Source organism: Chlorocebus sabaeus, chromosome 15 (assembly GCF_047675955.1).
Source record: "Chlorocebus sabaeus isolate Y175 chromosome 15, mChlSab1.0.hap1, whole genome shotgun sequence".
In the NCBI taxonomy this organism is placed as follows: Eukaryota; Metazoa; Chordata; class Mammalia; order Primates; family Cercopithecidae; genus Chlorocebus; species Chlorocebus sabaeus.
This window is the reverse complement of record NC_132918.1, coordinates 4,727,157-4,744,467: the sequence shown is the minus strand read 5'-3', so window position 1 is coordinate 4,744,467 and position 17,311 is coordinate 4,727,157. Positions and strand designations below refer to the sequence as shown.

At 37.0% G+C, this 17,311-nt stretch overlaps 1 protein-coding gene across 2 annotated transcripts in view; it reads left to right on the top strand.

Moving 5' to 3' along the window:
* The window catches only part of VPS8 (VPS8 subunit of CORVET complex), a 251,664-nt gene that overhangs the window by 15,882 nt on the left and 218,471 nt on the right, over window positions 1-17,311 (top strand). For both annotated transcript variants that reach the window (XM_007971871.3, XM_073023385.1), the window contains exons 4-7: window positions 6,172-6,302; window positions 8,317-8,410; window positions 11,687-11,719; window positions 12,668-12,722. In XM_007971871.3, coding sequence (XP_007970062.3) covers window positions 6,172-6,302; window positions 8,317-8,410; window positions 11,687-11,719; window positions 12,668-12,722 — 313 coding nt within the window. The remainder of the gene's footprint in view (window positions 1-6,171; window positions 6,303-8,316; window positions 8,411-11,686; window positions 11,720-12,667; window positions 12,723-17,311) is intronic.

The window sequence follows — 17,311 nt, the reverse complement described above, 5'->3', positions numbered from 1 at the left end:
TAAGCTTCATCACTCTTCTACATGAAGAAAACTAGTCTTTTATAGTTTATCTTATGAATGCCATTTCTATTGAAAAGTTTTTCAGAGTTTTGAAATGGTATTATTCTTTTCTGAATTGGGAGATGAAAGGCTTTCTAAAGGGGCTCTGTGAGAGTCCATGGTTGGTGAAGCACACCTGTTTTATGTACCCTGCATCTGCTGACAACCGTTCAACTCAGTCTTCTTCATCTTTTAAAACCTTGCTTGGGACTTCCCTTGGAGGTTTTAGCTTCTAATTTGAGAAAGACCTTGCAATGTATAAATCTATTTCAAATCCAGAGTTATGTTTTCCAAAAGATAAGGACCCAAAAGTTCCCCGACGAAAATGCCCACGTATACCAAAGCTCTGAGTGAGTTGGGCCTCTGTCTATCCTATTAGGGTTATAGGCAACACTTTATAGGATACAAACTACTTTCTCTGTCAATTGTGTCTTTTATTTTTCTCTTATGGCTTTTATTTCTATGTTTTATATCAGTTTGATGTTGCTGTTACTTTGAATGTATTTTAACTTTGAATGTGTTTTAACTTCAGAAGTGTTCTATATGTTCTGTGTGAAGACTTAGGCATTTTCAGTTTTGACAAAGAAGGCTTTGGTCCATGAAAGAATATTCTGTTACAGTGAAATGTCCTTTATTTACTTTCTAATATAGAGGAAATCTTTCATTTAGAGGTGAGAAGATTAATTTTAGTCAGTTTTGTTAAAATGGCCTTAATTGCATCCTCATTTCAATTATCTATTAAGTGTAAAATAAAAATAATCTTAGAGGACTGTGTATAAGGCCTTGTTTGTACATCATTATATAATATCAGCAAAGAAAATAATGCTCATATGAATGAGCTGTAGTTCCTAATGAAGGAAAACTGTTCTTGCACAATAACTTTCTTATCTATGAGTAACAGTAAGTATAGTCATTAGTGGTTTACTAAGAAGATAACACTGTTATCATCCTCATTAGTAGTTTGAGTGCCTAGTGTATTTGGGTCATGGTGTTAGATGTTGGGGTTATAAAGTGCAGTATGACTATCTCTGTGCGTGAGAGGGAAATGAGGCTGGGAAGTGGCCAGACTTTACACCTCCAGGGAACCAGGCAAGTCGTAAGTGGAAGAAAACATAGTTCAAATTGTAGACCATCATGAAGACTATAAGGGGGCTGTGGGGAGTACTAAAGAAAATGACTGAAGAGAAAATGAAAAGGGCCAAAGTAGAAAATGTAGATAAGCCCTTTTCTCAGGATATGTGGATGCATATATTCTATAATGTTCATTAATATCAACCTTAAGGGAGACTGGGAAGAAATGGACATCCAAGTTTTTTTTTTGTTTTTTTGTTTTTGTTTTTTTGAGATGGAGTCTTGCTCTGTCACCCAGGCTGGAGTGCAGTCGCACGATCTTGGCTCACCGCAACCTCCACCTCCCAGGCTCAAGTGATTCTCGTGCCTCAGCCTCCCAAGTAGCTGGGATTACAGGCGCCTGCCACCACGCCCAGCTAATTTTTGTATTTTTAGTAGAGACAGGGTTTCACCATCATGTTGGCCAGGCTGGTCTCAAACTCCTGACCTCAAGTGATCTGCCTGCCTCAGCCTCCCAAAGTTCTGGGATTACAGGCATGAGCCACCATACCTGGCCAATACTTTTTAAAGTAGAAATGTAGAGATTACTGAGACATCCTGGATCTCAGAATTTAGGGCATGAAATAATGTTACTAGATATTGCCATCCTTTGAAACTATGCTTCTTCTGAGATTTTAAATTTTGAAATTCCATTCTCTATCACCTTTTTCCCCTATTCCCTTCCATTGAACCTGTGTTTTGGCCTCATTAAGATCAAGTCTTTTGACCCTTTCTAATCTCCCAGTCTCTGATAATAGTCCTGGGTTTACTTCAATCCTGCTATTGGATTGTGCAGCCAGAAATTTCTTTTGAACTTTTCATTGAAGTATATCATACATAGAGGAAGGTGCACAAATCATAAGTGTACAGTGTGGTGAATGTTAACAAACTGAACAACCTGTGTAACCAGAATCCAGATAAAGCAACAGAACATTACTAGTACCCCAGAAGCTCATCTTGTGTCCTTTTAGTTCCCAAACCCAGAGTAATTACTACTCTAACTTCTACTAGCATTGATTACTTTGCCTGCTTTGAACTTTATATAAATGGAATTATATAGTGTGTAGTCTTCTGTTTCTGACTTCTTTCCCTTAGTATTATGTTTTTAGATTTGTTCACATTGCTGTGTAAAATTCTTTGTGAATATACCTTTATTCATTCTACTATTGATATGTATTTGTGTAGTTTCTAATTTCTGGCTACTATGAAGAATGCTGCTGTAAATTTTCCTATTCGTGTGTTTTGGCATATACATACTTACACACATTTCTGGGTTTTGTCTGTTTTCATTTTGTTTTTTTTGAGACAGTCTCACTCTGTCACCCAGGCTGGAGTGCAGTGGTATGATCAGGGCTCGCTGCAACCTCCTCCTCCTGGGTTCAAGTGATTCTCGTGCCTCAGGCTCCCGAGTAGCTGGGACTACCAGCATGTGCCACCACACGTGGCAAAGTTTTTTGTATTTTTATTAGATATGGGGTTTTGCTATGTTGGCCAGGCAGGTCTTGAACTCCTGATCTCAGGTGATCTGCCTGCCTTGGCCCCCCAAAGTGCTGGGATTACAGGCATGAACCACTGTTCCCAGCTTTATAAACATTTCTGTTGGGCATATACCTAGGGGTGGAATTAGTGGGTCATCAGGTATAGTTATATTCAGCTTTAGTATATATTGGCACAGGTTTTCAACGTGGTGGTTTGATATACACTTCCAGGAACAGTGTATGAGATTTCTGATTACTATATCCTTGTAAACTTTTGAATTTTTCTGTCTTTTTCACTTTCATTCTTTTTTTTTTTTTTTTTTTTTGAGACGGAGTCTTGCTTTGTCACCCAGGCTGGAGTGCAGTGGCGTGAAATCGGCTCACTGCAAGCTCCGCCTCCCGGGTTCACGCCATTCTCCTGCCTCAGCCTCCGAGTAGTTGGGACTACAGGCCGCGCACCACCACGCCCGGCTAATTTTTTGTATTTTTAGTAGAGACGGGGTTTCACCATGTTAGCCAGGATGGTCTCGATCTCCTGACCTTGTGATCTGCCCGCCTCGGCCTCCCAAAGTGCTGGGATTACAGGCATGAGCCACCACGCCCGGCTTCACTTTCATTCTTAACAGATGTGTGGTGCTATCACATCATGGTTTTAATTTGAATTTCCCTAAAGACTAATGAAATTGGGTACTTTGACATATGTTTAGATATCTCTTTTGCGAATTGCTTTTTCATATAATTAGCCCACTTCTGTTGTTTTATTTTTTAAGTGATTTATAGGAGTTCTTTATGTATGCTAATACAAGCCCTTTATTTGATATACATATTGCATCTTCTTTCTGTACATTACCTTTTCACTCTATTAATAGTTTCTTTTGAGGAGCACAAGTTCTTAATATAGTTCAGCTTATTAAAAATTTCCATTTGTGTGCATGTGTGTGTCCTGTTTAAGAAAATTTTTCTAATTCCAAGGTTATGATGACGTTACCCTATTTTGTTCTAACATTTTCATTGTTCCTGTCATATGTAGATCTGTAATTCATCTGGAATTTTTTTTGGGTGTGATAGTGTGAGCTATGAGCCAGCACCATGTACTAAAAAGAGTATTCTCGTCTGGTGTCACTTTTGTTATAAATCAGGTGGATATATAAATATGTGTGGATCTGAGTCCATTGGTGTGTCCATACTTGCCTCAATCTCACATTCTAGTGATTGAAACTTTCTAATAGGTCTTGGTATCTGGTAGTTTAAAAACTTTCAGCTTTAATGTTATTCAAGATTGCCTTTTGTTTTTTTTTTTTTTGCATTTTCATGTAAGTTTTAGAATTAGTTTATCAGTTCACACACACACACACACACACACACATACACAAATCAGCTGAAATTTGAAAGGATTGTGCAGTTTTTTCACATCAGTTTGGGGATAATTGATACTTTTGCTGTGCAGCAGTAGTTTTAAATTCAGTCTTGACATCTTCACTTCTTTTTTTCCCTTCACTTTTTCTTTCACTTATCTTGTAAGCCTGGCTTAATTCATCTGATCCATTTTCTTTAATTATGTCCCCAGACTTTTTAAGAAAATCAAATAACATTTTGATTGACTCTCTTGTTTAAGATCTTGATGCTGCCATACTTATTTCTGAATTATTTCCTTCCCTTTTCCTACAGCAATTGTTCCAATCTTTATAGCACTCAAGCAACATATTGTCTTATTGCTAGTCCTAACCCTGTTCTTAGAAGACCTATGTGTAGAGATATCTGGAAAGCAGTTATAAATTTGGACCTAAACCTTGAGAAATGTTGATACTAAAGACACAGATTTTGGAGTCATTAGATAACATGGTTCTTAAAGCTATAGATATGGGTGAGCTTACTCAAATAGGAAGTACATGAAGTAGGAAGAGAAGAAGAGAGCTTAGAGTATAATCCTGAGGGACAATCGTATTTAAAGGTTGGGCTGAGAAGAAGCTAGCATGTGACTAATAGGAGGACACATAAATTAGCGGAGAACCAGGATGGAGAGATGTACTGAAAACCAAAGGAAAAGAAAATTTCAAGATGTAGGGAATGAGCCAGGCGCGGTGGCATGCACCTGTAGTCCCAGCTACTTGGAGGCTGGAGTGGATTGCTTGAGTCCAGGAATTTGAGGCTCCAGTGAGCTGTGATTGTGCTGCTGCATACTGGCCTGGGTGACAGGGAATGGTCAACAGGGTTAAATGATGCCTGGAGGACAAGAACACGCTAACAGAAAGCAGACCAGTAGATTTGGCTAGTAACAGCAAGGTTGGTAGGAGCTTGTAATGAGTGGAGTCGAGGTAGTGAGTAGACATTAATCTCTCAAGCACATTGATTGGATATGGTAAGGCAGAAGGTAGTGCAGTTGAAAGAGACGGTGAGACATCATTCTCTGATATTTGTCACCCAGAATCAACTTGTGCAAAGCCAAGTACCTCATCCTGCTTTCTCTGCCATTTGTCTGCTTTCTAGTTTGAGTGAGTAGAGTCACCCTTTGCCTAGTTGTAGAAGCTGGAAACCTTGTACTCTTCTTTGACTTCTCCCTTACCTCTCCTCCCATCCGTACCCCTACTCAATGCCCCATTTCAATGGTAGCCAGAGACGTTTGATTTTTTCTCAGTCATGTGTTTCATCATTCCCTCTGTTGACCTCTTCTGCAGCTTCTTAGGTTGGGATCTCCTGTTTCTCCTTGATAGTGCAATGGCCCTCTTACTGGTCCTTAAAGTCTTCTTGTTCCCCCTCATCCATTCTTCATCCTGCCCCACTTATCTTTCTAAAACCTGGTTCCCATCATGTCTTTCCACTTCTTAAAAATGTCAGTTGCCTTCCCACTGCCTGCTATATATAGTATACTGAATACTTATTAAATGAGTACTGGTTATGTGTCAGGCATTATACTAGGCACTAGAGGTACAATGATGAACAAGATAGACATGGGCCCTGCTGCCATCTAGTGTAATGGAATATAAGGCTTTTTATGGTTTGGGTACCAGCTTATCTTTCTAGGGTCATCTCCAGCTTCTGCTTATATCCTCCAGACATTTTGGACTACGACTTTTCCCATGGACAAAATCTGTATTGTGAAATCTCTGAGTCTTTCTGAGCTGTTTCCAACCCGAATGTCTTTCTGCTGTCTGCTTGTCATATTTTTTTATAGTAGACTATTTATAGTCAGATGGTGTTTGTTTTCTTCAAATGAGCCATTGGCTGTTAGTTAACTGCCAAATCATCTGTAAAAGCTTGATTTTTAAGAAATATTCTATAGCTAACAGTAGTCTGCATAACGGCTTCTGCTTCTTCCTGCTACAAGAAAGAAGTTTTTGGGGTGACTTCTTTGTAGAAAGAAATAGCTATCTAGAATTTAATACAATAATTCTGTATGGTGCCTTTCTGGGCAATAAGAACGCATGGAATGGAGGTGAAAGGCAGAAATAAGCACTTGTGTGCTCTGGAGAAACCCATCAATACCTGTCTTATTTCATAGAGTATTTGGATTTTGAATGTATTGATTTATCTTCTTCCAATTTAGACTGATGATGAAGATGAGTCTTTTGTTCTTGAGGATCCTACATTGTTAAACATTGATACTATTGATTCTCACTCCTATGATACTTCATCTGTGGCAAGCTCAGATAGTGGTGACAGGACCAACTTAAAGAGGTAGGTATTCATGTGAATCGTACTTGCTTACAGCTGAAGTATTTAATTGTTTCAAATGTAAATATTGTACTCGATTGTACTTTCTAAAGTACAATGTGGTCTGTTGAAGCCTTGCATAGGAAGTAGAAGGGATATAATATCTTGAAGATTTTGGCACCATTAAGGAAGAAGGTCATACCGAAGGTATGACCACTTCGGTAGGAAGCCATAATGATAGCCAGGGACTCCTGGAAGCAGGAGAGCCCTTGGAGGAAGTACAGATTAAACCTGGCACAGTGTCTGTGGTGGAAACATGCAGCTTGGTTCACTACCCTTCTGTTCTGCGCACCCTCCTGCACCTCCCTGTCATCTGCAATCTCTAAGATCGGCCTTCCTTCATTCTCTTGGAGTGGGTTCAGAGAATCACAAAGATGATTAAAATTTCAGGAAAAGGACTTCTAAACCTAAATAACTTAAATTTGGGCTGCTTTTCACCTTCCAGGTTCTTGGAGAGAATATGAAAAGGAAAGAGAAGTGGAGGAATCATAAATACATTATTGAATTCATGTGTAACTTTAATATTGATAAAGTGATCTGTTTTTCTTCTTCAATTTTGCCTGTGTCAGTGCTCTTTTATTTAGGTTATCTCTTATGGGATAGGGGACGTTGCTGAACAGGACGTTATGTTAACCTGTTCAGCAATGTGTCCTTCAAATAGATAAATGTTTTTGATGATCTGGTTACTACCTGCTTAAAAGATACGGTATCATTGGCCGAGCGTGGTCTCTCACGCCTGTAATCCCAGCACTTTGGGAGGCTGAGGCAGGCGGATCATGAGGTCAGGAGATCAAGACCATCCTGGCTAGTACGGTGAAACCCTGTCTACTAAAAATTCAAAAAATTAGCTGGGCGTTGGGGCGGGCGCTTGTAGTCCCAGCTACTCGGCGGGAGGCTGAGATAGGAGAATGGCATGAATCTGGGAGGCGGAGCTTGCAGTGAGCCAAGATTGCGCCACTGCACTCCATCCTGGGTGACAGAGGGAAACTCCATCTCTAAATAAATAAATAAATAAGTAAATAAATAAAAAGATATGGTGTCACCTTGTCACCTACAAGATTAAGTCAGAACTCCTCTGCATGGCCTCAGTCTGGGCCATGCTTACTGTTTTGACCTAATCTCTAAGCACTCGTACTTCAGCCCTCCTAGTCCATACCTTTTGTGTGTGTATACCCCAGACACACTGCACACCTTTACATCTTCATATTTCTGCCCATGCTTTTTATCTGACAGACTCGTGGTCATCCATTAAGGTCAAATTAGTCATCTCTTTTCTATAGCTATCGCTAATGTCCCCCAAATAAACAGAATTAAACTGTTCTTCATTTGCATTTATATGGCACGTAATTCATATTTCTAGTGTAGCATTTATTCTTTAGAGTTACTTCTTAGCCTCTCTAAGCTATGAGATCCTTGACAGTAGTAACTGTGACTTTCTTATTTTTGTATTCCCAGAGCATACTTCTAGTCATACAGAGTAGGTGCTCAGTAATGTTGGGTAAAAGTTTAAAAGTTACTTTTTATATGAGGATGAGTAGAGGGGGGATTTGAGGAAGTGGTTGAAGAATGAGAGGATGGTCATAGGAGGAGCAGCAGCGCAGGAAAGGTGAGCAAGGGTAAGAAGGCAGTAGGGTAATGTAGACTTGCAGGCCGGAGGAGTGTTCTGTAGTCAGGCTTCTGGAGAACATGGGAACCTACTGTCGCATTTCCTAAGGTGGGCATGGAGCAGTTTGAATCGTGAGAAAGGAATGGTGATTTGATTCATTTTCCTGCTTATGCTTCTTTGAGGTTCAAGGCGGGTTTAATACATTTTAAGGTGGGATTGTTAGATACTTCATACATCTTTTAAAAACAGATCTAACAAATAACATACAATGTTGTCTTCTGCTTTTTGTGCGTGTGTGTTTTCTTTCAAAGCATTGGGACCTCGCCTTTTCACTTTTTTTGTCTGGTTTTAAATGTTTTTCTTTATTTTTAGGAAGAAGAAATTACCTGATTCTTTTTCACTCCATGGATCAGTTATGCGCCATTCACTTTTGAAGGGAATTTCTGCCCAGATAGTGTCTGCAGCTGTAAGTATTTTGTTTTTTCCCCTCAACTTTGTAACCTGCAATGGCATAATAAAGTAGGAATGAGCATAAAACAAAATACAGCACTTCTCTTGGCCCGAGGCTTAAGAAAAATAGAATCTGGCTTTCATGGTTTTTGTGTGACATGGCTACACGTCTTGACATAGAAATTAGTGCAGCCATGAAAATAAAGTTCTGCTCAGAGTCTAGGCTGTGCCTAAATGAAATATGGCAGCAAGCCGAAAATAAATACTATCTGCCTTTTCTTTAAATTCCTTTTCAGTTTAGTTGCCATCTTGTGTATTTGTTGAGATTCTGTGCTTGTTTTTTTTTTTTTTTTTACTCTTTTCATATGGAGAAATGATTGATCAGAATCTTTTACAACTTGAATGATTTTTTTATAATTCACAAAAGTATTTTCATGCCCCTTATTTCTTTTATTCTTACAACTTGGAAAGTAGGTAAAGCTGTTTTCTATTTTACAAATGAGAAGATAGGCCCAGAAAGGTGATAGTAACTTGTCTTAGATCATTCTGTTAGGAGGTAGCAAGGCATTTATTCAAAACTGGGGTTTCTGGCTTCAAGTGTAGTGCCTCTGTTGTGAACTGGAGGTGGCACTGGTGAATGTGGCGAATGTGTGAAATGGCTGGAACAGAATATTTGTGGCCTTTTTTGAAAATTATGTAGAGCACTGAGTTAACGTAAACAGTATTTAATGGTCCATAGATGGCAGACTTTTCGTTTGACACTATCAGACTTTTCTTTTGACCTCACAGCCGGTAGTTTTATGTAGTCTTTCAGTTTTGGTTTTCTGAATACAATGTATAGATTCTGTATATAATGATAATGACAGATTTATACTCCAGGAAGTTTGATGTGTTTTTATGTTCTTTTTGGGGCATTTAATCGGCATTTTGCATATCCAAGTTGGACAAGAAATAAAAGTTTGGATTTTTCACGAGGGTGAGAGTTTGATACAGAATTACAAGATACCACAATTGCATTTCAATTTTCAGGTTTATCAGAAAAAGCCCTTAGTGCAAATGCCAAAAAAAAAAAAAAGTATTTACTATAACAATTGGTGTATCCTGACCTAGCTCATATATCACGAAGTAAATTTAAATAGAGAGATGCTCAACAAGCAATGGAGGAAATCTGGGCAATTGTTTTTCCTCTTTTAGGTGGAGAGTAACTCATATTTGCTAGAATGGGAACCACCTGTTGAGGATTACATTTCTATGACGTTTTCTGAATTTAATCCTTATGTAGGTGATGAAATTCATTCCTTTCAAAATCAAGATGAACCAGAACAGTCATTTGACCCACCTGTGCAGTTTTAAAAATATTTTGAATATTGGAGACTGAGCTAAAACTCAGACTCTGAACAATGATTAGATAAATCTGTTATTTAAAAGGGTTTCTCCTTCCCCTTGAAGAGGAGGGGAAATTCTAATAAATCCCAGAGTGTTTGCATTCTGTTTTTATTTCATTGCTATGGCTGAGCTCCTTTGGTATGTTAAAATGAAAACTGCCTTTCCTGTGACAGTCATCATACGGTGCCTTCCTATTTTTGGATTACCAGCTCAATTTAAATTGCATGCTTTCCTGTGATGGTTGGTTTATTAACATGTAAAGCTAGTTATATTTTTGGATATTTCTCCCTGGATAATTGCTCAATAGCGCCTTCAGCCATGTGGTTAGTGATGTTATTAGGGCTGCTTTGGGCCTTGATCACAGTTTTGGGGTTCATGCATGGAAAACACTTAGGAGAGATGAAATTTTTGCAGTTGTGAAGCTCGATTTTTAATTTGGGATCCTTTTCAAAGTCGTATGACATGTGACCATACTTTAAAATAATTCAAAGTAACTTTTTTTTTTTTTTAAAGGATCTTTATTATTTTTACGATCAACTTTAAAATACTAGAGATAGCTTATTGTAGTGTTTTTTTCAAAATGCGTCCGCTGTATAACAATCTCCTAGGGTACTGATTAAATTGCAGATTCCTGGGGCTCACCCCAGACCTACAGAATCCCAGGCATACAGGCATCCCAGGCGATTCTCATGCACTGTAGCTTTTGAGACCCACTACCCTTAGGTATTGCGACACCAGTACTAAAATTCTGTGATCTCTACAATGCTTCCAAATATCTGTGTTTTTTTAGCTTTTGAAGTCAGGCGACTTCTGATTTCATTATTCAGGCTCTATTTTGAATGTAGAATAGGCCTTCAAATAACATCATTTTGTTCAATGTCGTTTTGTTATAATGTTAATGAAGAAAAAACAATTGGTTTAAGTTGTTTTGCTTAAAGTCACAGTTTTCAAGAACTTACTGACAACATTAAGTGAGGTCTTACTAGAGTTTATGACCTTTATCTGCTGCCCCATTTCTCTTTTTCCCTGTCTAGATGCAAATTAATCATTTATCAACTATGTATTACATGCTTCTTAATTGTCGAGCATTATGTTAGGCATGTTTGACACACAGATATATATACACTCAAAGTTGGATAGATGCTGCTATATGCAAGCTCTTTGCTACTACAGTACTGTATCACTACAAACTCTTAGGGTTATTTAAAGCTATGTAAGCATAGAATTGATACTCTTCCATATTTATCTGATTCTTCACATTTAATTTGATCCTCAGGACAGCTCACTGAGGTAAATAGGGCGGTATTTGCTATTTCTTTGAACAGATGAGGAGACTAATATTCAGAAAAGTTAGGTGACTTTTTGAATGCCATGTAGTTACCGGTAGGGAGGTGGGACTAGCACTTCTTTATGTTTTAATTTCTTATGCTTGAGAACTGACTTAATATACCCTGTTGGGGTTTATTTAGAGGTTATTGGGTAATTGCTAGATAGGAAAGTCCTACTTAGTAGTAGAAACGTCTTTAGCATGTTTACTTTTCTCAAATCTTTATGTACTCCTACTGTTTTGACCCCATAGTACTTATAGTTTATTCAAGTACAGAAAATGGGACATCTTTCCTCTTTTCCTTTGCATTTCCGTTATAATCAGTACCCTCCCTGAGGCATCTTACTTCGTAAAGGCACTTATATACTTAGTAAAATAAAACAATCCTCTTTCATGCCCTTTGTATTTTGTTGGTATATATAGCTTTTGTGATTTCTCTTAGATGGGGGCAAAAATAAAGGTTCCACCTCTAATCTAAATTGATTTGGACCAAAGTGTATGTAAAGCAAGAGCCTTATACCATTTTCTGTTTTAAAAATAAGAATATTTTTCAAATACTTTCTTTAAAATTTCATTTAGGACAAAGTAGATGCTGGCTTGCCTACAGCAATTGTAAGTATACTTGAACTTTTTAAAGGTAAGCTTTTTATTTGATTGGGTTTTCTTAGATTTATTATTACATGGTTCAAAATATTACATAAGTTATTATGGTAATAAATTCATAAGTCATTTTACTACCAGTAATCAGACTTAACATTTGTCCATGTTGAGTGCTTTCTTTTTTCCTAATTTTTTACTTTTTAGGGTTTTGTTTGAGAAGCAGATAATGGAGTAATATTAGCCTTCTCCGGGTTTATTTGTTTGTGGTACCACTCTGCCCAAGTAAATTTACTTCTTCTGTGATTTGGCTCCCCTTCCATAAGGAGTGGAAAGCATCATTTGATAGGATCACTTTGTGGTAAATAGCACATTTAACAGCTCTGGATTCCGTTGCCAGGCTCGCCAAATAGAACCCTGCTGCAGTATTGTAGAGAACTAGGGGATATTGAAAACATACTGGTTCTCTCTCTTCTTGTCTTCCTCCAGTGCCTTTTTAGCTTTCCTTTTAGTCAGTCTTTGGTAAGGAAGTGGGTGAGTTTTCAACACTTTGGATGCCTTTAGGCTCCTGTGGATAAACTAGAGAATTGTGTTCTCATCTCTTCCCCACGCCTTGTAGGAAGCTCTTGGTTGGGTAGCATAAGTGCCTCTTACTTTGCCTGGACCCCTGATTTTTTATTTGAAAGTTGCTTTAGAGGAAGCTAAGTGGCATGTTATTGCCTATAATGTTGAACATATGATATTTTGATAGTGTTACTCCTAGAGTAAATTTAGAGGGATTCTCAGAAATAAAATGTCCTGAGTTTCATTTCCCGTTTTGCCTCCTGGATGAAATTCTTCTTATTTACAATAGTTTGTATGTCATCTGGTGCCTAGTGGAAGGAAGGCCAACAAATTCAACTCTGATTATTTCAAGATTCTTAATGTAGTATCTTAAAATGTAATCTTCTCTTTTGTTTTCAGGCAGTGTCCAGTCTGATAGCAGTGGGTACATCTCATGGATTGGCTTTAATATTTGGTAAATTTTTTAAGTGCTTTCCTGCTTTTAAATATTGTCCTTTTAGGTTTTATAATGTCCTTTAATCACAGTTTATATAGTGTACTTGATTTTCTTGAACAAAACCAGAAAAACTTGAAAAGTAGCAGTCAATATTTTTATAGCTAAAAATTATTTGACTCATAGCTTTGTTTTGCTGCTTATTGCAAGTTTGTTTTCTTCTTCATGAATTTATAAACTGTCGTATCTATTGATCTCTTTGCAAACCTAGACACAAAGAATAAAGTTGAGGGGAACCTTGGGTTATCATCTTGTCTGCCTCCGGTTGTTGGTGGTGGGAATTTTTGATTCTGAATCACGTTCCCGTAATGGGTATTCTAAAAGATCTTCCGGAAAACAGGCTTTCTCAGTAATTTTCAGGAGCTCTTACTGACAATAAGCTTTTTAAAAAATTTCCAATGTAAATTGCTCTAAACCGAAATTTTTTTGACCTGTAATCACATTGCTTTCTTGGTTGAAAGAGAACTAGTTTTATTTGTATAGTAGAAGATAGTTGTTTTTTCTCATTTTTTTCTACCTGAGACTAAATGACTGTAGTTTCATTAAACCTTCTTTGTTTTTGAATTCAATGTATGAATAGAATTTTTTTTTTTTTTTTAATTAAAAAACTATTAGATTTTTGTGGCCGGGCATGGTGGCTCATGCCTGTAATTCTAGCACTTTGGGAGGCTGAGGCAGGTGGATCATCTGAGGTCAGGAGTTCGAGACCAGCCTGGCCAACATGGTGAAACCCTGTGTCTACTGAAAAAAATGAACTGGGTGTGGTGGCGGATGCCTGTAATCCCAGCTACTTGGGAGGCTGAGGCAGGAGAATCGCATGAACCCAGGAGGCTGAGGTTGCAGTGAGCCGAGATTGTGCCACCGCGCTCCAGCCTGGGCAACAGAGTGAGACTCCGTCTCAAAATAAATAAATAAATAAATAATAAAAAACTGTTAGTTTTTTTGAGGGGTCGTTTTTAGTGTTCTCTTCTGGATATTAAGTTGTTTCATCTCCCTTAAATGAAAGACTTGATGACACTGTATTTAGTAAGGAATCTACAGACTATTTTATATGGATTACCTGAGAATTCTTAATAGCAGAACCACAATTTGACTTCTGTGGGGCCTTGCATCCTTATTTACCGTGTAAGTGGATAACTAGTTATTTTCTGTTGGTTTTGAATGATTTGACTTACTATTATGACTTTTGTATTATGACAAAAGCTTTTTAAAATGTAATTGTAAAACCTAGTCTTTTCAAAGGCAATTGAGTTAAATAATAGAGTTTTATTATTTGGGGACCAGAAGAGTAGAAACAAAATTATAATTCCCTTGAAGGAATTTAGAATTGGTTGAAAAAGACTTAAAACCTAGATAGTTGATATATATTCGTAGTAGAAAATATAGAAAATATAGATGAGCAAAAAATTGAAGATATACCAAATCCTGCCATCTGGGAATAATCCCTAACATTTTTTGTATGTAACCTTTTAGTCTTTTTTTTCTGTACTTGTATATATGTATCTATACATCCTCAAATGGGATCATGTTAATTTGTAAACTGCTTTTCATGATAATGAATATCTTTCCATGAAGTTATATATTTTGTCTGTAACATTTTTAACGGCTACATAGTATTCTATTAAATGGATTCTTCCTAATTTACTTAATCATTTCCTACTATAAGACATTTAAGTTGTTTGTAAACGTATAGTATTGTGATGAACATCTTTGTTACTACATTTCTGTGTCCATGATTACTTTTTTAGGACAGATATTCCTAAAAGTGGAATTGCTTGGATTAGGAGATGAACATTAAGAATTTTGATATGTATTATCTAATGGCCCTCTAGAAAAGTTCTATCAGCCTTCTCTCCTATCAGGTGTTCAGAATGGTGGTCTTCCTGTGGGGCATAATTAATGTTAGATAAATAGAATTTTGGGAAAGAATCTTAGGTCGTTTAGTTCAGTCCCCTTATTTTACTTCTGAGGCTATTGAGGACCAGAGAGGTTAAGTGACATGCACAGAGCCAAGTTCAGCCAAGTTCATTGAGGAATGCCGAATCCTATATAAGTGTATTTCCACTATTCTAAGCAATTCTGCTATCCTGAGAGAAAAGGAGGCCAATTCTAAGATAAGAAGAAAAGAATAAAAGAACTAAGGTGAAGGAGAATAGATTATAATGCATATATTTGTCAGCAAATTGCATATTAATTTTTTGTTCCCACTTACCAGTACTCTTTTCTCACCTCTATCTGCTTTAACATCCCTTTCTTGTCAATGTTATAAGAATATGTGACTGCTTATAATCAAACTCAAGTATAGCTTACTGCAAACAAATTAAAATGAATACTTTACAAACAAAAACTAACAGAGGAAAAGACAACATTGTCTTTTGATACTGTCTTTAATTTCCTTGGGCCTGCTTCCTGATTTTTTTTTTAAAGACCCAGCAGCTTTCCTGTAGATATGAGAAAATAATAATCTTTCATTACAGTCTCATGGACAAGAAAGTATGTCAAAGTGAACATTTTGAGAAAGAATCATAATATTCTGGTTGTGCTTTGGGTATTAATAGTGTGGCTAATAAATTTTACTCATTACTGTTTATAGGAATCAGATGTTTGGACAATGTGTTTTAACAAATAGATTAAAATATGCTTGAAAGCCTGGGAACAAATGGCAGAGTAATAATACTATAAAGTGTCTAGAGGCCTGGGTTAGATCTCATCTCTGTTAAACATCTGTGTTGATCATAGGAGAAAGTGTAACAGGAAGAGCTATACTTGTTTAAGTACTATATGTTTCTCTTTGAAACAGAGGCCCAGGTCATTAAGATAGAAACTATTATAAGTTTCTTGAAGACTGATGTTTATTGCCTCTTCTTAAGTAATTATAGGCATATAGCTTTTAAAAAAATATGTTGGTACTTACCTTATACAGAGTCTCAAAAGTTCAAATCTTAATAAAGATGTTTCCCCGTCCTAGGGGCCATAGTTTTCCTCTTTTTTTTTGGTTGTTAGTGTACTTTAGTAGATTATCTTTTTGAAATTGTTTTTGTATTTATCTCACTTAAACATGGATTTACTTACTTTGCTATAATGAGAGTATTATGGATTTTTTTTCCCATAACCATAGCTGAACATAATCATAAATGCTAGAGACATCACTTAATCACATTTAGTATCATTCCCACAGATAACTAAAGCTTGTCATGTATATTCTTGAAATTTTTTACCTGCCTTTTCTTCGAACTTTTGAACTGATTTCTTGCTTTTCTTTCTCTCTCTTGATCTTTTCTTCATGGATTCAAAAGGAAAAGGTATAGTAATTTTAGTTTGCATGAATGATTTCTTTTCTTTTGGCCTTTTTAATGTTAGAAGAATGCTACCAATTATAGTCAGTGTCCTCTTATGAAATGCTTATAGGAAAAAAACCAGCTAATTGAAAAATTAGTTAAGCGGGAAATTGTGAAAAATTATAAGTATATATATACCTTCAATGTTTTAACTGAAAATACATAAATTTTCATTTTTCCTTGATCTTTTGTTGTAGTCCCAAACTTTTTCTTTGAGTTTGTATTTGCCACTTGGAGTCCTGAAGTATCTTTTTTGGCATAAACTTTATCATTAATGGGTCATGCAGAATTTGCCATTTTAAGTTTTAAAAATGAGGTAAAAGCTTAAGCACCTGTGAATCAATCATTGCATGCAAAATCCTGTTATATTATGAACACCTTATTTTGTGACAGTTTTGTAAAGAAACTCATCTTTACCAAGTTTTTCTAAACCATCCATTTAATGTTCATGGAAACAACAGCTCTTTCTTTTTCACTCTGTTTCATTAGTTTATTTACTGTTTAAGTTTTAAAGTACAGTAACATTACAGTGGCATGAGCAGGCTTGGGAATGAATACAGCTGACTCATAGTAAGCATCAGCATTCTGGAAGATATCCAACTAGCCATGGGGATTCAGTATGCCCTGGCTTCAGTCAGTAAGCCTTACAGAGGGAAGGAGAACTTGAATTCTGTGAGTTGGTTTGATGGAGGTCAGGTAAAAGTGCTTCTGTTGTTTTATGATCATTGATGAAAAATGTTTCCTGATTAGATCTTTTCTCCCTTGATCCTAGAGAATATTTTAGTGTGAATAAAGGATAAGAAAAGGCCAGATGTAGTGGCTCAGGTTTGTAATCCCAGCACTTTGGGAGGCCAAGGTGGGCGGATCATTTGAAGTCAGGAGTTCAAGACCAGCCTGGCCAACGTAGTGAAACCCATCTCTACTAAAAATACAAAAATTAGCCAGGTGTGGTGACATATGCCTGTAATCCCACCTACTTGGGAGACTGAGGCAAGAGAATTGCTTGAACACAGGAGGCAGAGGCTGCAGTGAACCGAGATGGTGCCAACCTGGGTGACGGAGTGAGACTCTGTCAAAAAAAAAAAAAGGATAAGAAAAGAGTAGCATTAAAGAATAGTGAATATTGGCCAATAAAGGTAGAGTTCCACACACACAATTAAATTGGATTCCTGCTAGGATGTAGGTATTTCCTTCTTCGATAGTCTTTAGAAC